The 10,764-nt window shown below is 40.3% G+C and overlaps 1 protein-coding gene and 1 pseudogene across 1 annotated transcript; both read right to left on the bottom strand.

Annotated features, from left to right (window-relative positions):
* On the bottom strand, nt 1-939 carry LOC101097169 (olfactory receptor 52E4-like). Its single transcript, XM_003992878.2, has one exon. The coding sequence runs from the start codon at nt 937-939 to the stop codon at nt 1-3; it is 939 nt and encodes a 312-aa protein (XP_003992927.2).
* A 7,000-nt stretch (nt 940-7,939) lies between these two features.
* On the bottom strand, nt 7,940-8,712 carry LOC101085570 (annotated as a pseudogene).
* Nucleotides 8,713-10,764: the final 2,052 nt, after the last annotated feature.

Below are 10,764 nucleotides of genomic sequence, written 5' to 3'. Positions count from 1 at the left end.
TCAGCCTCTTTTCAAAAAGATGCTTGAAACCCTTTCTCGAATTTGCTTGGTCCTCACTCCATAGATGACAGGATTGAGGGCAGGTGGAACAACCACATATAGATTGGCAAGGAGAATATGAATGTATACGGGAACGTTCCTGCCAAACCGGTGAGTCATGAAGGAGAAAAAAGCTGGAGTAAAGAAGGCTAGGATAACACAGATATGGGAGCCACATGTATTAAGTGCTTTGAGTCTGGCATCCTGGGAAGGAAGGCAGAAGACAGCTCGGAGTATTCTCACATAGGAGATGACGATCAGAACCACGTCAACAAACACCAGTGATATAAGAATTAATCCAAATATCATGTTGACCTTTATATTGGCACAGGCTAGGCGAGCAATTCCCATGTGCTCACAGTATGTGTGGGGGATTACATGGTGTCCACAAAAGGGAAGTCTCAAGATGAGAAACACCAGAGGGATAACCAAAATGAAATTGACACCAAACACAACAACAAGGATGAGACCAATCGTTCTGTTAGTGAGAATCAGGCTGTATCGCAGAGGGTTGCAGACAGCAACATGGCGATCAAAGGCCATGGCCACCAACACAACAGTCTCCATGGCAGTGAATATATGAATAAAGAACATCTGGGTGACACAGCCCTCAAAGCTAATCTCCTTTAAATTAAACCAGAATATGCCTAACATTTTGGGGATGGTGGATGTGGACAGGCCCAGATCAATGGAGGCTAACATAGCCAAGAAGTAAAACATAGGCTGATGAAGGCTGTGTTCAGTCTTGATCACAAACAGGATAGTGATGTTCCCCACAAGGGCAATCAAATACACAGAACAAAAAGGAAACCCAATCCAGATGTGCATCTGTTCAAGACCTGGAACTCCCAGCAGGAGGAAATAGCAGGGGTGGAGCTTGGTATCATTTGAGGGGGACATCTTCTTTCTGTTCTTTTGGAATCACAGAGAAAACAAATTATCAAACATTTAAAAAGTCATACTATATCCCATAAAAGAATACAATAAATTTGGAGTGGTGATCAGCGGGAAATTGTGAAAGAGATTTCATGCTAGCCTTGAAAGTATAGATTCATTCAGACATTAAAAAATACTAACAATTCTGCTAAGTGTAGCAAACAGATTGAAGAAAATCTGATTTTATAATATTATTATTCTGGGAATGAGACAGACAGTATCCAAATAGGCAAAAAATAAGTGTGTGTGGGTATACATAATATGTATAGGTGTCATATATGTATATATTCACATATATATCAGGTAGATATTAAGAGATATAAATGACTTAAAGAAAAACAAAACATGATGGTTGGATAATAATGAAGCTGGTGTCACTTTAAATTTATCATGAAGGAAGTTCGCTTTAAGCAGATAAATGAATGCAATATGAGGATAATTTAGTGTAAAGGTAATAATGATCATTAAATAGTTTTTGTTTTTTGAGTATAGTTGACAAACAATGTTACATTAGTTTTAAGTGCACAACTTCTATATTCACAAGTGTAGCTACCATCTGCCCCCATTTCACCCCTACTACAATATCATTAGCCAAATTCCTTTTGTTGTGTCTTTTATTCCTGTGACTTATTTACTCCATAATTGGAAGCCTATATCTCCAACTCCCCTTCACCCATTTTGTCCATCCTCCTCCCACACTCCTCTCTTAAATATGTTTAAGACATGGAATGACACTTGGATTTGAATTCTGGAAAGGATACTCTTTTGGGCCTGTGGTACATGAATCGGAAGGAATAATAATTGCTTTTCTTTGATAAGGCTGTATATGTAATAAGGCCTCTAGGAAAGCTGGTGACTCTCTCTAGGGGATCAGGTAGCAAGTTTGTGAAGAGTAAAGAAGGAAATTGAACTCTTCCTTCTTATTTTCTTCTTTTTCTCTGGTATTTAGTTGGTGTGGTAAGCTGGAGTGAGGTACTGCTGCTTGGAAGGTTTCCCCAAGCCCCTCAGCTCAGTGAAACTCAGGTAAGATAGATCAAGGAAGTATTTATTTCCAAGAGCTTTCTCAAGTTTTCTATTGCAATTTCTATAGAAATTTACTCTAAAAATTCTGGATAGCAGAAACAAAAACAAAAACAAAATACACTTAAAAAATACCCTGGTTGATCTATACTTAAAAATAAAAAAAAAAAACTGAAATTAAGAAGAACCACGTAAGAGACTTTACTCCTACCAAAAATATTTAAACAATACCTACCTTATGCTCTTCTGTTCCTCAGCCCTAACCCTATTTCAGGGGTTTCTTGTTTGCAACTAGTTCTCAGACTTCTATCCCTTATTTACAGTGTCTGGATCCCAGAACACAGCCTTGAGCAGCACCACCTGTCTTAGCCATGACCATGGTTCTTTTAGCATCAGCCTACAGCAATATCTCCCTTTCTGACTTCATTGCATTTGTCATGCCTACAAAAGAACGTTTATACTTGCGCTGCAACAGACTTCCAAACCCCAGCCCATCTCCCACAGAGCCCTTAATCCCTAGGGTCTGGAAGGTTCCTCTTCCTGAAAAAAAGATAGTAATCCCCCAGTGGCTCTATTTCTGAACTATGGGATCTATGGTTGTTACCTTCCATTATTAGTCTCTACTCTGACCATCGCCACAGACTCTATCCCCCAGTTTCACCTCTGGCCTAATAGCATTAAACTTTTAAAAGGTGTTGACTTTGACTTACAATAACAGAATAAAGGTAATATAATTGGAAATGTATCACACAGCCTGGAGAAATAATGAATATAAAAATAATGCTAATGTCATGGCGTCAAAGTTGTAATGGATAGCAGTGAGGAGGAGGCCCCAAGGCCTTCTGAGTTATTCCTACTCTGGTTTAAATTAAGGAAGGTGGCTAGACAGTGTTCATGCCAAATCTTTCAGAACTGTGTAATCCAATGACAGAAATTGGAGCAGTAGTGGGTTTTTAGGTCCTCTGTTACATATTGCATTTTGGATTCATACACAGAGATCCAGTATCCCTCCCATGGGATCCAACATCACTGTGATGTGAAAGAAACAGCCCTATTTTGCCAAGTCAGAATTCAGAGTTAAGACATTCCTTCTCATGCTGTCTAAGCTTTATGTCCTTTTTGTTCAAATCTAACCACTTATTCCAAGGAGTGGCTTCTATTTGTCCTATCCAATTCCATCAGAAACCCAGGCCATTTAAATCCATAATACTGAGAGTCTCCTCACTGACACATTGAAGATGACACTGGTGGATGGTGACAAATATACTCATGAACACCACCAAGGTTCAGTTTATAAGGAATGAGTTTATTCAATGTGTTTATGTCATGATGAATAACATTCATTTAATTCTTCAGGGGAAGCAGGCACTAGGCAAATACAATTTGTCTTTGTATCAGCCTTTCCAGTGGTCTCTTGCTCCCAGACCTGTTGAAGATATAAAGCATGGTATAAAAATTAGATAAGGTTTTGATATTCTAATGCTAGTGAATTATCTTTGCAGTGCTTAAACTAGTATGCAGTAGAGTCTATAGTTGGAAGTCAGTGTCTGATTTGTCATTCAAGTCATCAGGTAACTCCAGGGTCCCAGGAGGAAATTTGGCATGTGATTCTCCCAGGGTCACATCTGTGGAATAACTGTTTGACAATTCTAATCTCTTAGGGGTGAAGTACAATTTTGTAATTCTTATTACCCTTATCTTCCAGATGCTGTGAGTTTAGTGATCACTGAGTACATGAGCTTTGACAATCACGAAGAGACCCCTTAAAACCCAGTGATTTTGCCATAAAACAGAGTTGCGAATATAATAAATCTCAATTGTCACTTTAATCAGGGAAAGTCACTTGTTAGCTCAATGAACTCACTTGGTTTCGCCTTGCAAATTATCAAGTACACAATGAGGGGAAGAAGAAGGGAAATCATAGTACCATACATGTACCATACACAGTAAACCTCTCTTCTTGTTCCCATTTAATGAGGACAAATAGCAGCCCAGCTATGGTGTGCTATCTGAGTGATGCTCTCAGTCTCAGGATGAGACGGGGAATTCACTTGTCTCTTTCCTTTGTTATGACCTATAGATTCAAGTGAATTTCATCACCAGTCTCTTCTACATTTGGATTTCTAAATTGTATTTTCTTCTGCACACTGGAGTTCATCTCCTTCCTCCACATCTAGACGCTAGCTTACCTTGTCCTTCAATAAATCTATGACATCTTGGTTAAGGCCCTTCTGAGCCATTAAAAAAAAAACAACTTTAGAATATTGCTTCTGTTTATGAGATATTCACCACTGCGAAATTGCACATATGGGAAAACAAGTCACCATAAATATTTGATGACCTTCCTCCCCATTCCGTTCCTTAACTTTGTTACTGTCACTTTGACTGTTCCTACCTCTAAAGTGGCTCTTTGATTTATTCTGGAGTAGTATGCAGATACTTTGTGGGGCCAGATGTCAGACTCTAGGAAAAGAACACTGACCCTTGGGCTGTGGGTTCTTAAATTATATTAAATTACCAATCCCTTGCCTGGGATAAGCAGATACCAGGATCCAAGATAATAAGATCAGCTAGAAAATTGGCTTCTACGTTTATTCTACCAGCTCACATTCATTAAATGGGGGAATAATAACTAGAGTGTTTAGGGAGCTTGCAGGGGGTGGAGGTGGAGATGGGTCCAAATAATGCTGATTAAACAGTATGTCACTTGGGAGACTTGACCACTCACCACTTTCTGCCACTCAGTATCAGGGGATGAGAATCAAACCCTTCAGGATCACCCAACGGCTTGCAGCCAAACCTTGTGGTAACTGATTATAACATGGCTGACAAGTGCCCTGATCTGCACATTAGGATACTACCAATATTAACAAGCTTGAACAGTGACTGTTTTCCATGGAACGTTTTAGGAGCCAACTATATTTCTGGAGGGCATCCATGGAGAGAATCCTTCAATTAAACCTAACTTGTAACTCCATTTGATTGTAGATCTCAAACGTCCTTAGTATCCCACTCTATCCGTATTATCTATGATACAGACAAATTCTTCTAGAACTTCTTTCAATATCTATTTGACTTTCCAGCTGGTGAAAGAACTCCCATTTTATAGACTAGCAGTTGTCCATCCAACTGTCCATTGTTCCAACCAATATTTATTTAGCACTTGATATGTTCCAAGAATTGTTCTGGTGAACAAAATCATGTTATTATCATGATTTCCTTTCTCTTTAGTTATTTCTATACTTTCTTGTACTGTGCTAAAGTGTCTGTGCTCAAAAGATTTTTATTTTTCTGTGTTTTTTTGATAAGAAGCTAACCCCTTGAACATTAATGTATTCATATTTTTAATTTTTACTGTAAAGATTAGAAACAATGTAGATGATTACCAACAAAGAACTATTTACATTTAATTACTGTACATCAATATAATGTGATGCTAGGTAGCTTTCAAAAGAAATGAGGAGACATGCATAAATTGGCTCTGGAAGGAATCACAAGAAACTGGTATCAGATATTTTTTCTGGGAAGAGATCTGGAGAATGGAAATCAGTGATAGGAAGTTACTTTATAAACTCCTCTGTGAGGATTTCTTTTTAATTAGTTTATGTTTCCTTGGTTTAGTGGGATATTAAAGTCCCCTGCAATTACCACATTCTTGTCAATAAGGTTGCTTATGTTTGTGATGAATTGTTTTATGTATTTGGGGGCTCCCGTATTCGGCACATAGACATTTATATTGTTAGTTCTTCTTGATGGAGAGACCCTGTAATTATAATATAATGCCCTTCTTTATCTCTTGTTACAGCCTTTAATTTAAATTCTAGTTTGTCTGATATAAGTATGGCTACTCCCGCTTTCTTTTGACTTCCAGTGGCATGATAAATAGTTCTCCATCCACTCACTTTCAATCTGAAAGTGTCCTCAGGTCTAAAATGAGTCTCTTGTAGACAGCAAATAGATGGGTCTTGTTTTTTTATCCATTCTGGTATCCTATGTCTTTTGGTTGGCACATTTAGTCCATTTACATTCAGTGCTATTATAGAAAGATATGGGTTTAGAGTCATTGTGATGTCTGTAGGTTTCATGCTTGTAGCGATGTCTCTGGTACTTTGTCTCACAGGATCCCCTTTAGGATCTCTTGTAGGGCTGGTTTAGTGGTGACGAATTCCTTCAGTTTTTGTTTGTTTGGGAAGACCTTTATTTCTCCTTCTATTCTAAATGACAGATTTGGTGGATAGAGGATTCTCGGCTGCATATTTTTTTTGTTCATCACATTGAAGATTTCCTGCCATTCCTTTCTGGCCTGCCAAGTTTCAGTAGAGAGATTGGTCACGAGACTTATAGGTCTCCCTTTATATGTTAGAGCACGTTTATTCCTAGCTGCTTTCAGAATTTTCTCTTTATCCTTTTATTTTGCCAGTTTCACTATGATATGTCATGCAGAAGATCGATTCAAGTTACGTGTGAAGGGAGTTCTCCGTGCCTCTTGGTATTCAATGCCTTTTTCCTTCCCCAGATCAGGGAAGTTCTCAGCTATGATTTCTTCAAGTACCCCTTCAGCACCTCTCCCTCTCTCTTCCTCCTCTGGAATACCAATTATGCATAGATTATTTCTCTTTAGTGCATCACTTAGTCTCTAATTTTCCCCTCATACTCCTGGATTTTTTAATCTTTTTCTCAGCTTCTTCTTTTTCCATAATTTTATCTTCTAGTTCACCTATTCTCTCCTCTGCCTCTTCAATCTGAGCTGTGGTCATCTCCATTTTATTTTGCAGCTCATTAATAGCATTTTTTAGCTCCTCCTGGCTGTTCCTTAGTCCCTTGATCTCTGTAGCAATAGATTCTCTGCTGTCCTTTATACTGTTTTCAAGCCTAGTGATTAATTTTATGACTATTATTCTAAATTCACTTTCTGTTATATTGTTTAAATCGTTTTTGATCAGTTTGTTAGCTGTCGTTATTTCCTTGAGTTTTTTTTGAGGGGAGTTCTTCCGTTTCGTCATTTTGGATAGCTCCTGGAGTGGTGCAGGACTGCGGGGCACTTCCCCTGTGCTGTCTTGAATACCTTGCATTGGTGGGCGGGGCCGCAGTCAGACCTGATGTCTGCCCCCAGCCCACCGCTGGGGCCACAGTCAGACTAGTGTGTATCTTCTCTTCCCCTCTCCTAGGGGCGGGATTCACTGTGGGGTGGCCTGGCCCATCTGGGCTACTTGCACACTTCCAGGCTTGTGGTGCTGGGGATCTGGCGTATTAGCTGGGGTGGATTGGCAAGGTGCACAGGGTGGGAGGGGTAGGTCAGCTCACTTTTCTTTCCGAGATCTACTTCAGGTGGGGCCCTGCAGCACCTGGAGGGAGTCAGACCCACCAGAGGGATGGATCCGCAGAAGCACAGTGTTTGGCGTCTGCACAGTGCAAGTAAACTCCCTGACAGGAACTGGTTCCCTTTGTGGTTTTGGCTGGGGGATGGGCGAGGAGATGGCGCTGGCGAGCGCCTTTGTTCCCCGCCAAGCTGAGCTCTGTCGTCTGGGGCTCAAAAACTCTCCCTCCCGTTGTCCTCCAACCCTCCCGCTCTCTGAGCAGATCTGTTGACTTATAACCTTCCAGGTGTTAAGTCCTGCTTGCTGTCAGAACACACTACGTCTGGCCCCTCTATTTTTGCAAGCCAGACTCGGGGGCTCCGCTTTGCCAGCGGGCTGCCCCTCCACCCCAGCTCCCTCCTGCCAGTCCATGTAGCGTGCACTGCCTCTCCACCCTTCCTACCCTTTTCTGTGGACCTCTTGTCTACTCTTGGCTCCAGAGAATCCGTTCTGCTAGTCTTCTGGTGGTTTTCTGGGTTATTTAGGCAGGTGTGGGTGGTATCTAAGTGACTTGCAGGACGCGGTGAGCCCAGCGTCCTCCTACGCCACCCTCTTCCAGCTTCGTGTATTTTTTTAGTCTTTATCCCCTAGACAATAGGATTCAGGGTGGGCAGCGGGAGCAGGCATGAGTTAGCCTATAAATGTGAACGCTGTGGGGGATTGTATAACTGCAAGAACAGTGGGTGAAAAAGGTGAAGAAGGGTCAGACATGGGTGATGTCCTATGTGGACAGATGTGGACAGTTCAGGTGCTGAAGGCCTTCAGACTTTGCTAAGAAGAAACTGACCACTGCCTGGAGGATCATTGTCTAGGAGACTGTGATGCACAGGATGTTGAAGTCCCCAATCACAAGGGCAACCATCAGACCATAGATTGCATTGACCTTGATATTGCCACAGGACAACTTGGCCATATCATGTGGTCAAAGTAGGTGTAGGAAATTATACTGCCCTTACAATATAATAGGCATTTGGTGAGTAATGTAAAGGGAATGATGAGTATCACACCTCAAAAAAAAGGTGGGAAACCCAGGCTTGGCAATCATAGAATTGGTAATGATAGTGGCATAGCACAGAGGATAACAGATGACCACATAGTGGTTCAGGGCCATGAATATGAGCACCCCAGATTCCATCCCTGTGAAGGTATGGAGAAAGCACATCTGGGTCAGGTGAGCATTGAAGCTAATATCTTTGAGATCAAACCAGAAGATACATAGCATTTTGGGTACAGAACTAGTACACTGAACAATGTCAATGAAGAAGAATAAGGCCAAGAAATACATGGGCCAGTGTAGGGACTCCTCCAGATGATTGAGATAGAGGAGCCCATAATTCCCCAGTGCAGTAACAAGGCACATGTGCACTTTATAGGCCAGGCAATCCATTCAATAGGAATGATGCTAGTGTCAGTGTAGTACAGTTGTAATCATCCATGGCGACCAGTTAAAGGGTATGTTACATTCTTCAACTTTGATGTTAACTTTGATGTCTCTCTGAAAAGGAACAGTTTAGGCAAATGTATATTGATTGCTTACAATGAATTAATTAGTATTATAAAATTTTTTGCATAAATCATCTCAATTATCTTAATTACCTCATGAGAGATATTTATTATATTAAATAAGGGTAATTATTATGGTATTATAGATGAGTAACTGATATTAGTGTAGTATCATTGACTATAAATCTTGAATACAGGATTCTTGGCTCTTTACCATGAAGATAATCTATCTACTGATAGGTAGATAGATAAATAGATGATTGATTGATAGATAAATAGATGGATAATAGATAGAATTTTTTTCTATACTAAATCTCTTAAGCTCTCGTACTCTGTTCCTAATTAAGCATTATTACATTCTTAGACCAATGAGAATGTATCAAATAGTGAACACTAGGATGGTTGGAAGTCTTTTTATTAGTGAACTTCCAAGTGAGTTATAAGGATTTTTCTATTTCTGTGTATGGATATGGGTAAGGAAATCTGTTTATCATCATGGGTACTAACTATTCTTCAGGTTATGAAATAGGAGATATCAAAGCACAGTAATATTCTTTTATTATTATTATTTTAGAGAGAGAGACAGAGTGCAAGCAGGGAAGAGGGGCAGAGGGTGAGAGAGAGAGAGAGAGAGAGGGAGAGAATCTCAAGCAGGTTCCATGCTCAGCACAGAGCCTGACACAGGGCTCAATTCCATGGCCTTGGGATCATGACCTGAGCCAAAATCAAGAGTTGGATGCCCAACTGACTAGGCCACCCAGGCACCATATATTCTTGGTTATTCTCCCTATAATGTAGATAGTTTTATCAGTAGTGAATAATGAAACTGAACTCATTAATTAAGGAGACTTATTAATGTTTTTACATGGCTAATACATGGAACTAACCCATCAGAACAAATTTACTGACACCACATCAGGTGCTCTCAAATCACTACAGCCACATTGCTCCTTCAGGATGTTATTTGTTTCCTTACCTTTCTCTTCAGCTTCATGTTGGGCTCTCAGTCTTGTTAAAAAACCTAAATGTGGGGCGCCTGGGTGGCTCAGTCGGTTAAGCGTCCGACTTCAGCTCAGGTCACGATCTCGCGGTCCGCGGGTTCGAGCCCCGCGTCGGGCTCTGGGCTGATGGCTCAGAGCCTGGAGCCTGCTTCCGATTCTGTGTCTCCCTCTCTCTCTGCCCCTCCCCCGTTCATGCTGTGTCTCTCTCTGTCTCAAAAATAAATACATGTTAAAAAAATTTAAAAAAAAAAAAAAACCTAAATGTGATTGAGCGCTTTAGATCTGCCTAAGACTTATTACTGAGTGTAGCAACATGTTGCTCACTATACCTTTGAATGAATTGAAAATTTTAACACTCCTTCTGTTTTCAGTCCCCAGTCCTTCTCTGTCTGCATCTATATTTCTTTCTTTCTTTCTTTCTTTCTTTCTTTCTTTCTTTCTTTCGGATGGTGTAACAATGTATGACATTGAAGAAAGCATCCCCAACTGGAAAATTTGCTCATAGATATCATATGTTTATTTGTGCACCACTAGTGTAAAGAAAGAACACTGGCCTAGGAATCCAATGACACTGATGAATATGCCTTCCAGAAATTGCTCCTCAGTTTTCTCCTTCCTCTGTCTTCCTCATGCCACCTCAATTAGTCACACTGATTTTTGTGTCTCAGGCTACACTGCCTCCTAGAATCTTTAGTAAAGTACCAAGGATACTGGCCATATATTTTTCTGTTATAACCTCAGAAGTGTTCTATTTCTCCTATCAGCTACAAACAGTATAAAACTCAAGGTAGAAGTAGAGTAGGGGATTTTATCTTAGAATGATTCATGGAGGAACTAATCAAATAGCCACCTGTTTCCTTTTTTTAAGGCCCTGCTATGTTTCCAACAGTTTTCTCCCTTGTTTTCTC

This window comes from Felis catus, chromosome D1 (assembly GCF_018350175.1).
Source record: "Felis catus isolate Fca126 chromosome D1, F.catus_Fca126_mat1.0, whole genome shotgun sequence".
In the NCBI taxonomy this organism is placed as follows: Eukaryota; Metazoa; Chordata; class Mammalia; order Carnivora; family Felidae; genus Felis; species Felis catus.
The sequence above is the reverse complement of the archived record's forward strand: the minus strand, read 5'-3'. Positions and strand labels throughout refer to the sequence as shown.

Excerpts from the sequence above, each read along its gene's own strand:
- LOC101097169 (XM_003992878.2), bottom strand. The coding sequence starts at position 939 with ATGTCCCCCTCAAATGATACCAAGCTCCACCCCTGCTATTTCCTCCTG.